This window comes from Orcinus orca, chromosome 3 (assembly GCF_937001465.1).
Source record: "Orcinus orca chromosome 3, mOrcOrc1.1, whole genome shotgun sequence".
NCBI classification, from domain to species: domain Eukaryota; kingdom Metazoa; phylum Chordata; class Mammalia; order Artiodactyla; family Delphinidae; genus Orcinus; species Orcinus orca.
This window is the reverse complement of record NC_064561.1, coordinates 89,879,920-89,900,896: the sequence shown is the minus strand read 5'-3', so window position 1 is coordinate 89,900,896 and position 20,977 is coordinate 89,879,920. Positions and strand designations below refer to the sequence as shown.

The 20,977-nt window shown below is 42.6% G+C and overlaps 1 protein-coding gene across 3 annotated transcripts in view; it reads right to left on the bottom strand.

Moving 5' to 3' along the window:
- SEMA6A (semaphorin 6A) overlaps positions 1 to 20,977 on the bottom strand; it is a 129,125-nt gene that overhangs the window by 42,028 nt on the left and 66,120 nt on the right. For all 3 annotated transcript variants that reach the window (XM_004267479.3, XM_004267478.4, XM_033423812.2), the window contains exons 3-10: positions 18,707 to 18,824; positions 14,588 to 14,648; positions 13,535 to 13,597; positions 12,713 to 12,814; positions 6,587 to 6,677; positions 3,487 to 3,606; positions 2,725 to 2,813; positions 1,648 to 1,865 (exon numbers count right to left, since the gene is read on the bottom strand). In XM_004267479.3, coding sequence (XP_004267527.1) covers positions 1,648 to 1,865; positions 2,725 to 2,813; positions 3,487 to 3,606; positions 6,587 to 6,677; positions 12,713 to 12,814; positions 13,535 to 13,597; positions 14,588 to 14,648; positions 18,707 to 18,824 — 862 coding nt within the window. The remainder of the gene's footprint in view (positions 1 to 1,647; positions 1,866 to 2,724; positions 2,814 to 3,486; positions 3,607 to 6,586; positions 6,678 to 12,712; positions 12,815 to 13,534; positions 13,598 to 14,587; positions 14,649 to 18,706; positions 18,825 to 20,977) is intronic.

Here is a 20,977-nt window from a genome sequence, read left to right as displayed (position 1 = left end):
TGTGGAGGAGCCCGTGGAGAGGGATGAAACCAGAGGGAGTAAAACAAGAGAGGGACTATAATTTATATATGAAAACTGGTATGCATATCTTTGCCATTTTCTGATTTTACTAAACAGACACGGTTTCTGAGACTGCATTAGCACGCACTAATTGAATGTTTCCTAGGGCCCTTTTAAGAAAGTTCTTTACATGGGAGTATACATAATACGCAGGAATCTACTACTCTATTGTAATCGTGAAGTGACTCACCCTCTCAAAAAACATACACAAAAACTAGAAATGTGCTCTGAAACTCCACTGGCACCTACATTCTGTGTTCCAAAATAGTATTCTTTTTCAACACTACTAGATACATCGGTTCCAGCAGTCAGGGCCTGAATTTTTTTTATCTTTTCTATCCTCAAGTCTAAAAATTCCTTCAGATGGTTGCAGCTTATTTAAACCGAACTCAATACCTCTTGCTGCAGTATGGGTTTACGTTTTCATATCTCTTCAGTGGGAACTCTTGACTCTTGACCTCCGTATAATTGGGGAACATTATTTCATCTTTCAGCTAGCTCTGTTCTGGGCTCTACCCAATCCTTAAGCATTTCTTCCTAGCGGCTATCCTGTCATCTAGCCACTCATCAAGTTCTTCAAAGTTTTTGTAAAAAGTATAATCCAAAACAAAACAGTGCATTCCTTATGGAAGATTATATGGAACACACAGAATTCTACATGGAAGTGAGAATATAGTACATGTATTTCAGTTTCATGACCATGGCCAGAGTTAGGATCATTTCCACACAACGGTGCTAGTACTCTAAGGTTTGGGAGAGCCAAGTACCAGGGAACATAGTGTCCCTGTTCCTTCTGTTCTTTAGTCTCTACACATTTCACTGTTCCAGGGACAGTTATTAGTGTGCCATTTAATAGCTCAGTGTCTTAGCTTAAGTAAATACAAAAATAGGGGTGAACAGGCCGAGACGGTATTTCTCCGTGCAACGTTTGATGACTTGTAAGCCGTCAGTAGAACCCTCCAGAGTCAGACAGTAGTGCTGTGGTTGGGATCCTAGTTCCTCTGACAGGATAATAACCAGGGTCCCTTAGGTGGGATGCAAGATGGACTCATCTAATTCCTAAATTTCACTCTGTAGCATTTTAATAAGTTTCCAGTATTTTTACTTCAAAAATTACTGATCTAGTCATAGAAATATTAAAAGTCAAATAAAATGTTAGATGACCTAGAAGGGAAAGGAGGAACATTCTTGAGTTCCAAAGCTGCTGCTTCCACCCATTGGCTACCTGGACCAGATAGTATAATTGAACTCAGTTTCCTCAAGTGTAAAAAGAAGGCAGCAGTATTCACTTTTCAAGATTACTGGAGGGATTGAGGAATAGCACATGAATAGTGTTTATACCCCAGGCATATGAAAAGACTATATTGTTATAATTTATCTAATTACTTTGTCCAGAATCCTACTCTAACAGTGCTTATAAGTGACTGATAATTTGTTGATGAAAACTGAATGTTAAGTGCTTCTTAGCTACAAATAGTGAATGGCAATTTTTCCATCAGTTGCAAATCTTGTGTGTTAGACGACAACCCCTTGGGAAAAGGAAGCCAGGAAGGACCGATTAGGTCCACAAAGCCAGGGCATGGTTACCTGTTATAAGGTGTGGAAAAGGTTGCCAGGACAACATCACGGCCATTAATACGAATCACATCTGTAACGGCCTGGAGGATGTTGAAATAAAAATGAGAGTCCCCTGGAACTGAGCAGTTCAGGCGAGCTTTAAGGAAGGATGTCCACTGTTTCTCCAGGACTCTTTGTGACCCTCCCATGTCATTCTTACAAACCTGAGCCACTCTTGGGAAAACTACCTGCAGAGGAAAAACATGGAGAAAGTGGAATGCACTTACTTTTCGTGGAGATCTTAGTAGAATTTGCCTTTCTTAGAAAACAGAAACAGAACAACAAGGTGCTTAACTTAATCCTGTGTTTCTAAAATCAGTAGCAAAAAAAAAGAAGGGAAAAACTCAGCATTGGAACAGCATGTTTTGAAAGATAAGGCTGTGGCATTTAATACAGAGCCATAAATCCTTCAGGGGATCAGCTCCCAGCCACATAAACTCATTTCCATACAGACTGCTTAGCTTTTTATTTCCTCAAACAAAAGCACACTTGTATGCACCATCTCTGCCATGCTCACTAGCTGCCTCTGGGCTCTGCATCTCATGCTCTGAATTCCTCTAACTGTGCAAGCCCCCCTGGCAGTGAATTGTGCCCTCTAACTTAGTGATCTTGATCTACTCTCTGATAAAAATAACTGAAATAGACATCCCCTAAGTGTTCTATTGCTTTTTGTAATACAGTCAAGACCCTTGGTTCTCTTAAAAGATATTGAATATTTACACTCTCTCTCTGGAGCGACTCAATTTAAAACAAAAAAACCCTGATGAGTGGACCTGGAAACCACATCTTAAGGTACTTGAAACTCAGTATGAAATCAACCCAACATCTATCTATTAAATTTTCAATATAAACATTTAAGAGGTTTCCCTGTAATCTGTTACTACTCAGAAAAAGCATACAGGGGTTTGAGGAAGCGAAATGTTTCACTTCCACCCGTCTTTGGCTGGATCTTCTCAAAACGATGACCTTGTCATTAGATTTATGGTTCTTATTTCAAAGTCATTGATAACCACACTGGCCCCAAATTGAGACATCCTCCCCGCTTACCTTTCCCATGGTGTTGTACTCCACTGCTATTTCCCTAAAGAAGAAGTAGATGTAGTCTCCATAGTCTACCGCTTGGACAAAATACGGTTCTGTGGACAAATGGGCACTTTAATTGGGGACATGTCACACAGAGTTAAAAGAACTGCAATCAGCTGCAACCAAAGACATGTTATTAATTAAAAGCGTAGGGCCATTAGACATTTGGTTAACACTAACCATTTCTAGTGACTTCACACATGCAAGTGCTGGTGATTTCAGAAAGCATTTAAGACTACAGATTTTTATCTTTCAGAAGCAGTTGCAATGAACAGTTGCAATGAATGTCATTTTATTTTCCACATACAACGCTCAAATTACAGAATGGATTTTATACACATCCCTTTGTCACCCTTGACTCATACAGTGTTGTGAACAGCTTTTTTCCTGTTCCCCACCACCTCCAATCCCCTGTTCCCTTCCATGAATGAAGTGTTTAGTTGTTTTCACGTGGGACTCTGAAATGAGAGCTTGAAGCAGGAAAGATACATGTCACGTGTTCTATTATAGTGGCATTGGTAGTTTTGATAACACTCCAGAAACTCATGGGAAGTGAAAAGGGGAGGTAAATCAATCAACTGGGGGCAGAAGGTGCAATTTCTACCTTCCTGTCCGTGAGAAGCCATCACTAAAATGCAACTACAGTCTGGTCCATCCAGGCTCTGAATCTCCCTCAGGATATGTATCTCCCCCACCTCCCCTCCTTTTCTTCTTTTGTTTGTTCACCTTTCAACCATTTTGAATCATGCTTGACGGTCCGTAGGGTTGGGCTGTCTCCGAGACTCCGGTAGATGACTGCATCAATGGCAAGGAAGTCAGTCACTGTAGCAGAGTACAGTTTTCCGTCTTCGAAGAGAAAGAGAAGAGGTGGTCGGAGTTGCAGCAAGACAGTGGGCATGCGGGAATAATAGAGGCCTCCCCCGCCCCGGCTTTCCTGTATCAGGTAGATAAGATAGGGCACCTGGGAAAAGCCCAAGAGTCTCTGGGAAAACACTTGGCCCACATTCCTAACCATTTTCAATTGGGATCCTGAGAGATGAAACATTTTTCATTTTTTAAATTGCACGGCAATTTCTAAGCAGCAGCTCAGGGAACAGGGTAAATGAAAAATGTTGTTTGCTGCACTCGATTAGATGTACCTTGACCGAAATCTCAAGGCCAAGGCCTCTTGGACGCTGCAACTGCCACCACACCATGGTAAACTGGATTAGGGAGGAGCCCAGGGAAAGATAGAGGCTGATTTTAATCACCAGAATATTTAAGTGCAAGCAGAAGTAACAGCGTCCTCGGCCTGAGCAGGTGAGGGAAGCTGAAGAAAGGGGATTCATAAGCAAAAAAGAGCTGACTAAAATTGCTACGTGTATCCTGCACATCTCTGCCCCTCTTTACCTCAGTCATGAGAGCCACTAAGCCCTGCCAATCTCGCTTTCCATTTAAGAAACATTTGCTTCATTATTTCCAAAGTCACAAACTGAGAACATTCTGATATATAAGAAGCCAAAGTAAAGTGGGGCGGGGAAGGGACGGTGCTGAGTTCAAATTGGTCTTTCTTTAAGAATTCATGCTCTTTGGGACTTATGCTTGAGGATACATTCAAGGCAGAAGAGAGCGAAGATGACTGAAGGCGAATCCTTAAAATTTTGCCTTCTTTTCGTGGATTAGCAAGCATTGTTTACACAAATAATCAAATGGGCTGTTCTGGAATAGCAAAATCTATGTAGATGAAATGAAAACGCTAATTATATTTAATATAAAAATTACTTCCTTGGCTCATTTTTAATGGATTACATATCTTCATTAATTGTGGCTTCGAAAGCATCTTCAAAAGTGGTTTATATACAATACAGTGTTCTTTTAAGCTCTTCCACTTGTGGAATAAGCATATGGTTTTTCTTAAAAAAAATCTTATCCAGACATACCTAAGCAAAGTTCTTGATGTCTACTTTTGGTCTTAACTGACATTTGCTTAGTTTCAGGATAGAGCTGTCTTCACATCTACACTCTTGGCATTCATATATCAGTAAGTGTTGACTGTTTGGGTTAGATTTTAACAGCAGACAGCACACCTTTCTATTGATAAACATATGTCTACAAAAATCACAACTTGTCCTATAGAATCCTAGCCCCAGGCCATACAGATACACCTGAAGGGTGGAGGGCAGTGGCAGCACTGTGTGTGCGTGTGAGGTTATTTCTGTTGAACACTCCTCCGTACACTGGGTGTCTCACCAGAACTTTTACTTGTAACATCAAGTACTATTTTGGCACTCTTCGTAATATGGCAACCGTTGAGGTGCAACAAATATCTTCTGTTTATAAGGGCTGAGCTCTTATGAGATTTCAGACATTTCAGTGAACACTGATTCAAGTATACCTGTTGGAGCGGGCAGAGGGGCAGTCACAGTATGGTCTCACATGGCTTGCTTCTTGAAGCTTGGTGGCCTTAGTAAACACTCTGCCCATTCTCCTCTTTCTACCTCAGGCTACTTCTTTTTAGTTAATGCTTAAACTTGTGTTCTCCACTGCAGCCCACATCCTCCATGGTACTGACTAATGCAGGTGCCAAGTGTCAGAAAAGTGTTGCTGCAGAAGTTATGCACTTAAGAATATGCTCAAACACCCTAACCACTGGCCTTGCCCCGACCATGCTTACAAACAGGTTTACAAGACTTTGTTTCTCACAAGGCTGCTTCCCGACAATGCTGTGCTCTACCTTTGGAGGAGAACCTGAGAAACGTTTCCTTCTGAACCTGGCACAAACCACTTCTTCAATCTTTGACTGCAGATTCAGGCCCACAAATGGATGACACTGAGGATGAAGTTCAAGGAGCTAATCTTTTTTCATAATCGAAGCCCTAAAGTCTCTTATCTGGCTAGGATGTGCCAGTTTTTAGCTGCTGTGATGGAAATTATAGCTAACTGCTTTATTACATGCCATAACAATCACTGTTATACCAACACTTCTCCCTGTACCCACCTCCACGTGCACAGCTGGCCGTGAATTCCTAAATAAATTTCTAATTAAAACACACACACATGCGCACACAGAAATCCCAATCTGAAAGTCATGGCTTCCTTGCTGTCGTTTTATATCCTTTGCAATGGAAGGAAGGAGTAGGGATGGGGCGTATGGGTCAAGCTCCGCTAATCAGTATCATCCCCTTGGCCACTACAATTTTTCTAGCAGAGATAGGCATGCAACCTAATCAGGTCAATGATATTTGAGAAGATCTTTGCTGCTAGCTTATGAGTATGTGGTCTCACTGCTCTGATAGAGCTTCCAAAAGCTTCCTTTTGTCCCTTTCCTTCTCCCTTCTGTATGTAGACAAGAGGACATGTAGCCCTAATTGAGCCCCGGCAGCCATCCTATTATGACTCTGAGAACAGCCAGTCTCTCTCAGAGAAAGAAAGGAAGCAGAGCAGAGAAATGAAAAGGACCTGTGTCCTGGATGAGACTGTTGAGTTGTTGAATCAAACCAACCCCAAAGTCTACCCTCCCTTAAATACTCAATCCACATTGGTGGTTCAAGGTGGGATTTTCTAGTATTTCAGCCCAAACATGCCCTAACCAGTATGTCGCACGTTCAGTACAAAGTTGTTATTCTTTCTGAAGGCACAAAAGCACGGGTAGGCGTGGCAAAGACTTCTCTTAAGAAGCGAAAGTACAGTTTCCATATGAATTTCAAATGGAAAAGGCGTTGTTAATTACACTGTTCACTAGAGAATTGAAGTACAACTGTGACTCTGCAAATCCTCCAGAGTAGATGTGCGGCCACAGGCTGAGCACACAAAAGCAAATGCAATGAGAAGAAATCAGGTCATTTACCTGCAAACAGTGCAACGTTGGCATGTTTGGCATCGTAAGGGCATCTGGCCATTCCACTAAATTCATCCCCAAAAGCTTCCAAAGTATCCATCTAAATGAAATAATAGGACTTAATTAAGAACAACAGAAACCAACAGTAGTAACAGCAACTAATATTTACAAAGCTCTTAATTTGCTAAGTAATTCATATGCATGGCGCACATAATCCTTGAATACCCTCTGAGGTAAGTCTTTCGGTTTCAGATGACGAAGCTGAGGTTTAGAGAGATGAAGTCACTTGACTAAGATTCTATGGCTAGGAGAGTCAGAAATTCAGTCATGTCTGCTTGACTCTGAACCACTACAATAAAGAGATTCCTTTATTCCAATAAAGAGTATCATTCTGAAATGCTCAAGAAGTAGCATCTTTCTCCTTGGAAAAGGAATGTCTGAGGCAGACACCAGGAAAACTTAATTCCCCTCCTTCCTCTACTCTGCATGAATTATCTGTTGAGTCATGAACTCTATAGAGAATGACTTCAGTTTTGGTTTTGTTGTGCCCGAGGAGTCCTGCCTTTGTGGGTTAAATGCTAGAAGACGACGCTGGAATTCTTTCTCGGGTTACCTGATAAGAATAGTATGGTGTCAGCAAAGGTACAAAAACATGGATGCAAGCAGAGCTCAGGTAGCCTTTGTACCTACTTCAGAAACATGTCCCATCCTCAGACTGTGCAGCTGAGAAAGGCCCAGAAGCTGAGAGGCTCCCAACAGCCACAGGCTGCTGCTTGACTTCCATCTCCTACTGCCCAACCCTGGCCTTGTTCCTGTGAGCTAGAGGTTATTACTGGCGAGGAGTTATTACTGGCCTGCCTGTGAGCCCTATTTTTAAAAACTTTATTTACTTTTGCTGCATTGGGTCTTTGTTGCTGTGCGCGGTCTTTCTCTAGTTGTGCCGAGCAGAGGCTGCTCTTTGTTGTGGTGCGCAGGCTTCTTGTGTTGCGGAGCGTGGGCTCTAGGCCTACGGGCTTCAGTAGTTGTGGCATGTGGGCTCAGTAGTTGTGGCTTGTGGGCTCTAGAGTGTAGGCTCAGTAGTTGTGGCGCACGGACTTAGTTGCTCCGCGGCATGTGGGATCTTCCCGGACCAGGGCTCGAACCCGTGTCCCCTGCGTTGGCAGGTGGATTCTTAACCACTGTGCCACCAGGGAAGCCCCTGTGAGCCCTATTTTAAAACAGGGAGATTGCATATAAAAACCTGGATTTCTTGCTTCTTTTGAACAAGTTGGAAAGTCAGTTTAGGCTGTTCTTACGCAAGTGGCAGCAGGCTATAGTTGAGTAATGGCAGCCCCAGCCATTTTCTTCAAACAGGCACGTGGTCTTTAGCATCAGGGCTCCTTCACCCACAGATTATCCTGACAACCTGATTGCTTCACTCCTGTGAGCTACCTGTCTGGCTCCATAGGCATTTGCAGGTGAGGCAGGGCCTTACTAGCTGTTCACCAAATTTCATTTCCCTTTCCTGCATATCCCACTAAACTACATTTCCCATCCTCCCTTGCAGGTCAGGTATGATCACATGACTGAGCTCTGGCCAATGGGGTGTGTGTAAGGCTCTGCACCACCTCTAGGTCTGGCCTCTAAAAACCTTGCAGAGTCCTCCCCTCTTGCTCTCTCTCTACATTCTTCCCTTAGATACAGAGGATCCAGTGGAGAATTCCAAGATCCTAAGAGATGGCAGACACAAGAGCAGAATGGAGCTGGCTTTCTGAATAACTTCCTCATAGAACAGAACCTCTCTCACTGACCCACACTTGACTGTGATGTGAGCAGGAAATGAACCTCTGATGTTCAGCCACTAACACTGGTCAGCGATTGGTCCACCTAGACCAATAATTAAGGGGGTTCCTACCACACAGGCTTCTTCCTTACACCATGGATCGTCCTAGAATTTAAACCTCAGCAGCACAGAGTCCCTAGACAGATCTCCACATTATTAATGTTTTGACCCTCTCTGTAGTTCAGTCTTCTTTACGGTTTTAGGGTATTTTGTGTATCATGTGGCAGTTGCCTGGTTTGACTACATATATGAAAACGGAAAGAAGATAAACCTAAGACAGCAGTGGTGCTGAGGAAGGATCTGTGAAAAGGCCTTTAGCACTAAATCAGGGTGCCTTAAATCAAGGTGCTTGGAGTTGCTGCCCAGGAGGAAGGAGCGAGGTTCTTACTGAGCAGCTGCTAGTGTTGTCCAACACTAGCCCTTTGCCCTCAACCCACAGAAACCTTTTCAGGGATAGGACAGGCCCTTTCTACGTACAAGCACTTTGAGATCTCCCCCATCGAAGCCATCCTGTTTGTTTAAACTGTAGCCGAGAATCCCATAAAGCAGTGTGTTAAAAATGTAATTTTAGGGAAAAGATGTTCAAGTTAGACATCCTTTAAAGCAAATGTACTCTCGCCCCAGCACATTTTTATGACAGTCTTTTCCTGATATTTTGTCCCAAGGAGAGCTTCCTGATGAACTGTGACAGACTTTGCGGGCTGTGCCAAGTATTCAAAGTGAGGCTTAGTACACAGTGATGCCACGGAAATGCTGTTATCCCAAGCAGTGCATGCTGTAATCCTGGCAATGGGGAAACAATAATATACAGTGGGGATATATGTTTTAAAATGTACCTACTTGTAAAAAAGCGGCTATAGCTATAGCTAGTCAAGGGCAGGAAGCAATGAAGAATTAATGTATTGGTTTGGGAACTTGGAAAAGCCCAGAGACAAAACAATGCCATGGTGAAATCCTCCTTCCATGAAGTAAGAACTAATCCTTGTAGCAGTCATCAGATCTTAGACTTAATATTAGCCCCTAGTAAATTAAATCACCGTAGGGTACAGATAATTATACTAAGAACCAGCCTGACTTGTGCGGAAGTTCAAGAGGTTTAGAGAACAGGAGGGAAAAGGTGTGGAGTGTAGTTGTAGATTTATAGTGGGCAGCCTTCAGAATTCTTCCCCAGATAATCTTATTTGGGGCTCTAATCTCTCTAATATATTCAGCTTACTTCTGTTACAAAAATTGTGTAAGTCAGGGCTTCCCTGGTGGTGCAGTGGTTGAGAGTCCGCCTGCCGATGCAGGGGACACGGGTTCGTGCCCTGGTCTGGGAAGACCCCACATGCCGCGGAGCGGCCGGGCCCGCGAGCCATGGCCGCTGAGCCTGAGCGTCTGGAGCCTGTGCTCCGCAACGGGAGAGGCCACAACAGTGAGAGGCCCGCGTACCGCAAAAAAAAAAAAAAATTGTGTAAGTCAGGGCCCGGTGCAGAAGCAAAGACCAAAATTTTGTCACTCTCCTGCTTCAGATAGTTTAACTTGACGCTTCTGCGCTCTGAGAGTTGGGTTAGTGGAAGACTGGTCATTGTTTTTGCTTTGACCCTTTGGTCCTGATCTGGAGATAACAAGCACTTAAGAGAGAGGCTGTCCATTCTCCCTGCAGCCAAATACATTATGTCTCATATCCTCAGCAAAGTCCCTTGTGCCCCGAGAGTCTAAAAACACTTGTCTGAGCAATGCCAAGGGTTCTCACTACCATTCGCCGTGCTAGGTGTATCCTGTCTGTGGTTTCTGAGAGGCCCAGCCTCCTGGAACATGTTTCAGCAGGTGTGGCTAGAACAAGGGAGAGATGAAGGCATCCCTTAGAGATGAAGCGCCCTGGGGAATAGAACATGTGCAGGAAGAAAGAGCTGGAACACTTGCAGGCCGGGCCTCACAGTGCCAAGAAAACCTGTAATTTGTCATAAAAGATAGCTTTCCACCTAGAGAATTTGTTAGGATTTGTTAGAAGCACTGATCTTAATGAGTCCTAAACAATGACAAACAGGGATGGAATATTACGTGGTAGAATGGAAGTCCGTGCTCCAGTATACCGTTACTGGCTGAATGTTTGACTGGACTGCTGCCTCTATTACAGCCTGAATCGGCTCCTGTCATTATTTAAAATTTGGATATGACAGTAATTTTTGCATTAATTTAGATTTAAAAAAATACTGCATTGAAAAAATCATTTATCTTGATTACTGAATTTTTGGATGCCCCCCCCTTACATGTTGCTCCTGAGCCAGATGCCTCACTTGCCTCACCCTAATCCTGACCCTGCTGGTGCCCGTTTCCAAACATAAGATGAAAGATGAGCATGAGGGTAAAACAGACCCTCCCTCCGATGTCTATGCTAAGGCAGTCTTTTAAAACTGTCAGACCCAGGCTGGTGAGCCCTCTGGTCCTGATATCAGCCCAGCATTTTTTTGCTCATTCTTCACACCCCTAAGGTTTCACTTTATGCTGGTGAAACCCAAATCTAGATATTCCCCCCATGTCTCTCCCTAAATCAAGGTTGACCCCGTCCATCTTCTTGTTGGAGATCTTTATTCATGTCCTGTAGGCCTTGCCATCCATGGTGCCAGGAGTACTGCTAACATGCAAGATGGAACACCCGTGTTCTCACCACCCCCCTCAACCTCACTGCTCTTACTTTACTCCCTGTCCAAACTGGTGGCCGCCCCATCCGTCCACCCACCCAGGAGATAGCCTCGCAGCCGTTCTTAACTCCTGTCTCTCCTTATCCTGTGCTTCTTGTTAATTAGCAAGTCCTCCTGGTTTTTGTCACGTAAGTATTTCCTGAATCTCATCTCCTCCCTTAATCCCTGAGGCCACCTCCCTCTCTAGGCTCTTTTTTGTTGTCACTGTCACCTCACAGTCCAGCACTTCAGAACCAAATGAAGTTTCTCAAGCTCAGTAGACTGTTTCTTACTCCATGCCTTTGTTCATGCTGTTCCCCTACCTGGAATGCCCTTCTCCCTTCATTTGGTAACTTCTACTTCTTCTCTAAGACTGAGGTTAGGCATTATCTCATTCACTATTTACCCTTCAAAATTAATCGAACACCTGTTTGGAGACACTGTGTCAGGTTCTGGGCAATCACAGACGCTTGGGTTTCTCCTGGGCTGGGGTGTTCGTGTTCCATACGTGGGGACAGCAGGAGGGAACACTTGAAGACAGGAGTCGTCTACCTCCTTCTGGAAGCTTCCCCTGACTCCGCATCTCAGGCTGATATAAGCACTTTTCTGTGATACTTCCATCATGCTCTGCATTATGTCACCATGGCAGCAAACCCATGGGATTGCAGTTTTCTTCTCCCTGTCTGTCTTCCCTAAGGATGGAGGCCTCCTATCTGTCTTTACAACATCAATGCCTGGTCACGGGAGAAACTCAAAATGGGTTTGCTGAATGACAGACTGTTGCAGAAAGAAGGGACAAGGAAAGACCTCAGATCATTGCCATCTCTGCTCCTTCAGCAACACCACCATCAGCTGCATCAGAACTAACTAGATTTATTAATGCTGTGAGGGTTAATTTTTTTTTTTTTTTTTTTTTTTTTTTGTGGTACGCGGGCCTCTCACTGTTGTGACCTCTCCCGTTGCAGAGCACAGGCTCTGGACATGCAGGCTTAGCGGCCATGGCTCACGGGTCCAGCCGCTCCGCGGCATGTGGGATCTTCCCGGACCGGGGCACGAACCCGCGTCCCCTGCATCGGCAGGCGGACTCTCAACCACTGCGCCACCAGGGAAGCCCGAGGGTTAATTTTTTTTCCCTTGCATAAAGGCCAAGTTAAGTAAGGCCATAGTCAAGTAAGCTGAGTGCTGAATGGAATTAACTTCCTGTGTTCTTGAAAATCTTACCTAGAGGAAAGTCTGCAGTTTCCAATGACATGCTTTTGAGATCCCTTTAAAAATAGGAATCGTTCACAATATAAGTGTGTTTTTGTGCTCAGAGAGGAGATGGTAGGGTGGGAGGGAAAAAGAGAAAGGGAGAGAGAGGAAATCCACTATGCGGTACATATGTTGGCATTCTGAACAATAGAGAATAGGGTTTTACAGCAACGAACTTAGCTGGGTCGGCTCTTTAAAGCCGCATCAATCAATCCTGAACAAACAGGAAGCTTAGAAGCCTGCCCAGGATCACTCATGTGGAGCAATACATTAAGTCCAACAAGTGAGAGGAACCCAGGTGGTGTTGAATTAACCCTCTTAGGTTACTGCAGGCACAATCACAGTGAATTATGAAATACCTCCGGGCTGTGTGGTTCCAAGAGACAAGAGAGCATTTACCTTATAGTTTCTGCAGGAAGGGTTGAAGGCATTAGTTCCACAGACAAACAAAGTATCATCGTTTTTCTTTAGAAGAACTTTAATAAAGTTGTGACACTCATCCTGAAAAATAATTCAAACTTTTTGGTATCTAGTCCGTTCAGTATAGAGACCCCTTGACCGTGTACCATGATCTGCTAACAGCAAGGTTAAAATGCTGGTGGCTGGAGCGTTCCCCTGTGAAAAGTTCGAGCCCCTCCTTATGTTTACCACAAGATGATGATGAGAGTAACAACTGCTTTTTCAACAGTAAATAAGAACATGGCACAGAGTGAAAATGTGTTTATGCCTCAAAAGGAGGGCAGGCCTGGAAGTACCAGCCTCCCCATCACATTAATTCTAATGCCAGAGACTCCAGGGTCCCTTGATATATAAGGTTCCTGGCTGAAGTGTGTTTTTATGTTCTATGACCAAAGGCACAGACTTCTGTATGTCTGCGGCAGCCTTTCTGAGCTCTTCTGCAGACTCCCTGAGGGCTCTGGACCGTGAGGCGTGGGCTCCCGGAGAGGGCACTCACAAGAGTCGGGGCAGCCAGCTTGGTGTCCATAATCCCTGGTGCCCCTAAATAGTTCATGACGCATCCCTAGCAGCTGTTGTAATGTTTTATCACATTAAAAGCAAACTATTTTTGCAAATTAAAGCCTTCAATAAGTTGATGGAAGAAACAATTACTGGGGGAAAAGGGACTAGTGTGACCCATTCCACATGACGGTCTACGGCTAGAGATAACAGTCAAGGACTTAACCCAAAGTGGCAGCTGCAGGAGAAATGAAAATTGCCTACCTTATGTTTTCCCTTCATTCTGCATGTGTCTACATCGGCCTGTCTAGATTTCCATGTCAGTTTCTGCAGTGATCAAGAAAGAAATCAATTAGAACCCAGAGGTTGTTGCATTTGATTTTAGAAGTAAGAGTTCCCTGGGGGAGACTAGAGGCTGAACATATATTAATTGAAAGCTTTCCGCACCCTTTCTCCATGATTAATTCACCATAACAACAAAAGATTAGAGGTGGAAATGTTCATTTAATTTTGAACCCCTATCTATTCATTAAACTACAAAATGATCTTCTTCTCCTTGAGATGAAGATGAAGGAAAAAGGAAAGAAGAATAAACAACAGCGTGGATGGACATTTCACATAAAATCTCCACATTAACTTGCTAAATTACGCTCATTTTGATAAAATACATGTCCTTGCCCTTCTTTTTCACTTGATAAATCAGTTTCCGTGAAGCAGGCCTTTTTCTTAAAATATGGAAGTCATTTTCTTAAACATAAAGGAGACATTCACTTTAGGTTGACAAAGATTTAATTCAGGTTATACTCCTTCGCATAAACTCATGGGCTGAAGGGATCATCTACTTCTGGGGCGGATTTTATTAACTAAAATACCTCCATGTGGAGTTACAAGGGAAGCTTAAGGTTATATTTTATGTGTGTCTGAAATGGGTAATTATCAAATTCCTGAACCACAACAGTCAATTCAAACTTAGTATTGCAAGATGGAAACATAACAGTGAGACGTTTGTAGGACAAAAGTTTACATATGAAAACTGATATTTTCCAGGACAAACATCCAATATTTTATTAAAACAATTTAGCAATTACCTAAAACTCCAAAGTGTACATGCACACATAATTGATGAATAAAATATGACGTACATAACCATTTCTGGGTATGTATTAAGCCCTAACTTACCCCCAAATTAGGACTTCACAGAATGTTCCAAATTATTATAAGCCATGTCATCTCAATCAATGCCTTTAAGATACATATTCTCTTCAAGAACTATCCTAAGGTCCTTCATTTCAGAAAGAAGGTTTGAAAACTACTTACTTTGCTACAATAAATTTCTTCTGTGTGTGAGGTGTCTATATCAACAGTATAAATATGGTCCCTATAAACAAAGAAATATTAATACAACGTCAAACACAAGAGTCAAGATCGTTCATTTTCTCCTGAATACAAGTATATATCTCATTCAAGGCAGATAAACCCACATCCATGTTATTAAAAACAAAACATGCATATGCAAGAAAAAGGGGAGGGTTCAGCCTCCAAGAGATGCCTCTGGCTGACATGCAGCATCTTCTGACAAAATGTGGCATCTTGCCACAAGGGACACCTTTTATGAAAACTTTCCAGTCGTCTCTCTCATCATAGAACTATAACATCTGTATATATGTAGTTGAGTGGGAGATGTCTGAAAGTTGAATAGGCTTCCAAACTGGAACACAGATGGGTTCGCATGCCCTTTCACATGGTATTCAACATGCTACAGTTGTTCATCAAGGGAGCTAACAAAAAGCTCATCTCCATCTCCTTTTAGACAACATATTTTCAGCCTTAGCTTTGATAATTTGAGAAGATGGAAGACGATAAAAGTAAAACTGTTTCCAGGAGCCACTCTCTCTTTTCACACGATGATGGTCAATTAAGGTCTAAAATGTACTTGAACTAAAGTTTACATTTCTTGCTTCTGTTTACCTTCCTGTTTTGCTGAGAATTTGGTTGACTTTATGATTTGCTGCCATTCTCCCCTTGGAAGGGGAGAAACAGAATGAGCAGCTCAGGTGTGGGGCTATATTTAAACATCCCCTTCTGTGTGAACTGAGTACAAGGGCGTTTTTGTCTGGAATTCAGAATAAAGGAAAGAAAAGAACTACACTCAACTGGGGAGATGGGGGGCTAGTGAGGGAAAGCAAAACAGCTCGTTTTCCCTTGAAATAACATTGACTTTTTCTAAAATGCAGGAAGTCCTGGGGCTGGAAAATTACCCACAGCTTTAAAGCAAGACCTCAAGGCTCCAGTGCAGACTTTCAAGCCCCCTCATTACTTAAAAGAAACGGAAAGGGGAGAAGGAAAGAAAGAAAAAAGAAAGGAATCTGCTGTCAGGATTCACTTCAATTCTTTTCCCCCCAGTTCTTTGGAAATCTGTTTGCTACTGCTTTTAGGGAAAGTACAACAGAGAAAAATGGAAATAAAAACAGGCTCTCTCCTGTGAAAATAAAAGGGGGCAAGGCAGTTGGCCTACAAAATTCCCTTGCCTGCTCCTGGACTGTGAAAGAGAGAGCGTGAGTGTGTGTGTGTATGTGTGTGTGTGTAAGGGTGGTGAGGGGGAGAAAGGGGAGCCTGTATTGTAAATTGCTGAATTGGGAAGTTCTTCAGACTTCAATAGGGTGCCAGAATCGCCCTGCCCTTTAATTCCAAGGCAGTTTTATGGCATTCCTTTATCTCTTGTTTGACTCTATTGGTGGTGCTGTAGGTCAGGTTCACTATTGGAATGGAATTGCCTATTACTTTGGTATTAGGTTTGAGATGACTCGAGGTTTTTCCTGGCCCTGTCTCTCCTCAAAACTTTACGTAAGAGCTGAACATATGAATTGTAAACTAACAACTGATTAATATTGGCAATTCCTCAGAAAGCTCTTAGATTGCCCCCTTTTGGCATGGCCTGTTTATGTTAATTAGCAGTTCAGAGATTAAACAACAAAAAAAGAAGAATTTACAAAATGGATAATAATAAAGCAGAACTGAAAAGCCTTCTTCCCATCAAGCTTCACTCAGTCCCTGGGCTCTGGATGGGACTTGGCTTCTGATTGCTGACACACATTGTCTAGAAGAATGGGGGAGCCTTTTAACTATAAAATTCTGTGAATGAAATCTCGTTTTGGACAGTGGCAATCTTTTTCAATCTCCAAGAGATCACATTGCCCAGCAAACAGAACGACACTGGATGCTAAACCACAGACCAGGGTCAGGGGTTATTCCCCAGCACCAGTGTGTGCATCCCAGGGTTCATACCCTGCTCTCACTGAATTAAGCTATTTGAACACAAACTGACTTAATCCAAGGACTTCCTCTTCCCCCCTTCAGTGAGTACCACTGAACTGTGTTGCCATGACTTCAGCGCGGGGGAAGGATTTCACTTTAAATTGTGTTACTTGCTGCCTGAGAATGGATCTCTCGGGGCACTGTTGGGAAACCTGAAATTAAAGGGAGAGGAGGGACCCTAAATACAGCGACCACAGAAATAATTTAGGAACTTCTCCAGGGGTGTATATTGAAGGGAAGTGGCTGCACGTAGAGTGAAAACCAACATGTCAATGCTAGGCTGTTACAAATTTGACCTTTAACCAAAGACAGTCTATTTTATGGTATTAAAAAAGTGAATGTGTTTCCCTTTTTTTTCCTTCTCTTCTTTCTCCTTTTCTTGGGGTAGGGAGTTATGATAAAACGGTCTTGGTTTTAACAAGCTGTAGTAATGGTTACTTTGAAGTCTGCGTAGCACCTTGCTCCTGACTCAGGTGCCCACCGAGGCCTGCAGTTCCCACCCATGCTAAATCATCAGGCACAAGCGCAGTCTGTTATAATGTTTCTTTTCCCCTAAAGACTCAGTTGCAAAGTGAGCAATTCATAGAAGATTCTTGAGTCAACCTATTTCTCACAGATGCAATGTTTAAGCATTTGTTTTGACCATCCTTTAGCTAATTGGGTACAAATGTAATCTTGCAGACTTGCTACATTTAGGAAACTAAAAATGGGATTTAAGAAGGAGCTGATAACTCTCCCAGAGAGGCGGCTACTCAGGACTCATTGGATTGCTTTTTAATGAATACCTACAATGGCCATGTTCTTGGGCAACAGCTATGAGAAGGTTATCAGCCAGGACAAATAGTACCGCTTCTACGGCTCAGTAGGCTGCGGAGTACAGGGAGTAGTGACCCAGACTCTAGAGCAAGACCATTCCAGTTCAAATCCTGCCTCTGTCATTCTGACCCAGTCATTTCACCTTTCTGTACATGGTTTCCTCCTGTAAGACATGGGTATGATAATAGTTCCACCTCATAGGTTTTTTTCCAGGATTGAATGGATTAACATTTATAAAGGACTTACAACTGTATTTGCAATTTATATAGCACATACAACCAATATGTACTACATAAGTATTTGTGAAGTAAAAATTTTAGAAAGTGCTTTGGCGTTGCTCCCTGTGACCAAATGTAGGGTACTCGTAGGATATTTTAATCCAGCCAGTGGATTTTTACTTTATGTTGTATAGCTTGTATTTTCAGGACATTTAAGTGCTTTGAAGGAATCCAGCAGTGTTGTTACTTACCTGTTTGTTGCCTGTGCTCACAGCCAAACAGGTACTACAAACATAATCTCTATTTCTCCTTCCCAGTGTAAAACGATTCATCAGGCTAGACCCAGGTTATACTTTATATTTTGAATGAGCTACACACACACCCCCAGATGGGAAATCATGTATTTTTAGAATCCCAAAGGACTTCATTAAGATAATCTAATCTAGTCTCTCATTTAACAGAGGACACTTACACAGCCAGAGAAGTTGTGGTCCAGGTGAATTAAGATTAGAGGTGAAACAAAAGCCTAATCCATGTAATTCCTGTCTGGGCAGTATTCTTACCATGCCATCCAGCCTTAAGACATGGTCTGTTTAAATGACATGTCCCTAGTGGATAAGTGTTTTCTTAACTAGATCCAAATCAAAATCTTCTAAAATGGATGGCTACTGCTAAAGTAGTGATATATACTATACATTAGCTGCAAAAACACAAGATTAATATACACACACCCACACACTCATTGAACTTAAATCGATACATGTTTACACATTCAACTTAATTTAGTAAGTATCAAGGAGAGAAGCACTTTACTCTGTGCTTGAGCAAATATTATACGATGTTCAAGATAAACAGTGGATTATTTGAGTCTAAGCTCCAAAATATGCCATTATTTCTACCCAAATCCACATAATAAAGTTAAGCAGACACAGAAAATCTTGAAAGCATGACTGCTTGACAAACTAAAGTAGACTTTAAATTAAAGAACACTCTGTTGGGGATCTTTAAAACGATGCATAGCGGGGACATTTAGGTATTAGGACCCTTGGCTTGCTCTGAAGGCAAACGTGAGGAAAAGGTGGCTCACCTAGCAGCAATGTAGAGGGTTCTGTTCATGATCATGATCATCTGGATGTCCAGTCTATGCCTCTGTGTGGTGTTCCGTCCTGGCTTGTGGCCCACAAACACCGGATACTGTTTTGTATCTGTGAAAAGAGGAGATGGGGCAAGAGAGGGGAAAGGAAATGAAGCCAAGAGTTGACAGGGCAGGGAGAGGAGGGGGGCAGCCACAAAACAAAACCATATTTAAGTCCAACCGGGCCACCATTTTCCAGTCTGTTATTTTAGGAAATGCTGTGATAGAAGAGTCCTCTTTAAGGATAATCAAGTTACAGTTTCATTTCCTGATGCTAATAAGACTGGGCTTAGATTTCTAAGTGTCACTCTTTCTGACTTGTCCTTCTTTCTGGGGGTTAAACTTGCCAGTGAACCCTTTACATGAAGGTGCTCTTTTCATCCACAGTTTTCTTTTCATCTTTAGAGTGCTAAGCCCGAGGGGCAGTCTGCCAAAGATCTTGTCTCCGGACAAAACTATTTCAAAGCAGCCTTCCCATCAATCACCACAAAGGCAATGTGGTCTGGAGGCAAGAGCCCTCATCCAGGAGCCAGAAGAAAAATACAGTCTCCACAGGCGTCCAGTTGGAATAATCTACTATTGAAGGCAGCCCCGCTAGGTTGGTTGGCATTCTAGGAACTGTGGGAAGTTCGCTCTTGAGTTAAGCAATTGGCTAATCTCACAGAAATGGGGGCTTTGACGGGACAGGGTCAAACTGAGTGTAGCCAGTCGGGTGATCTGGAATTTTCCCTGACCTGGAGAGTCAGTGAGCGTATTTCTCCTTTTCTGCAATCCCCCTTTAGCTGAGAGTGGGCAATTTGTCATAATATTTGACCTTTGGAAATACCTACACCTCAAAAATCTCTCTGCCTTTAAACCTACAATCTCCAGAGCACTGGCAATCCTCCAGAGAAACTAAGGAGAAAAGAGAGATGAGTCACACTTAAGAGGCAGTTGTTTTGGGGGTGAGAGGGGTGGAAATAATGACTTGTAATCCATTCACAGATGTATGCTCAGACCCCTACACCTTAAACCCCTGTAGCATCTGAGCATGACTCACTCTTACTAGAGAGCCTCAGTATATTTCACTCACAATCAAGCTTAGTATGGGATTGTCTTGTGCTTTTTCCTCACTGCTCTGAAATTTCATTAACCCACTGATCAAGGAGGTTGCTAAAACAATTCATGTCTCTCTCCTATCAAAGATTTGACTGTCCACTGAAGCAGCACATTTGGGCCCGGGGTCTCTTCAGTACAGGGGCACCAAAGATAGAATACCTGCCTCAAATGGACATAAATAAATGCTTACTAAGGTTTGGTACCTTAAGTTAGGTGGACTCTGCCACTTCAAGAATGATGGTCTCAAACTACACAGTTTGGTCCTTAGTCATACCCTGACTTTTGTTCTCAAAGCTGTCAAGGCTTGACACCTCCCCTTCATATAAAATTATTTCCTTTTACAACCTAGACCGTCCAGCAGAAAGCTGGGTAGATCTCTTTAGTATCCTAGTATTACTGTCAAATACTTTTTTAAGGTTCCTTCAGTGTTTGGAGATTATTACTGTGAAGATAGATATTTGGGTAAAACGCTTTCACTTTTACTGTGACAAAATATTTTATCTTTTGGAGAGAAGGAAAAAAAAAAGTAATTGTCTATTTCATCCCACACACAGGTAGAACTTTCCTCTTTTTGAAGAGGAAACTGACTTTTTCATCATGTTGCTTTCTACCCTTGACAATGAAGCAGAGATCAAAAGAAAGTTATAAGCAGTAAAAGTCAGTCTACTATGAATTCAGACTCTCTCTATCCAAATCTAGCAATGATGAAACTTCTAAGTCTAAACAAAAGTTCATTTTTGTCTCTGAAGTACTCAAAAACAGTCGTCTTTTCTGTTATCTTGTAACAATGCCTCTGTCGTAATTACTTATGAAAATGTGGAGTACTGGCAACACCCAGATGACGGTGATGTTCTCCCATAGCTGGTTTCCAGGCATGATCACAGCCTCCTTGTAGTAACTGAGAGTTCATCGGAGGTATCGAGGGATGTCTCAAATCCTCACAACCACGTTTATTGGAGTTACAGAACAGTCATCCCACCAATTTTGGCTAGACTTGAATTATCTACCTCTGCCATCCACACAAGTTAAAGTGACTAACAAGTTTCCTGTTTCATGAAATGTTTAATTTGTATGTTTTGCCTGTTGACGCAGGCTCAAGTGCCCACAGAGGGAGAGAGTGAGAGT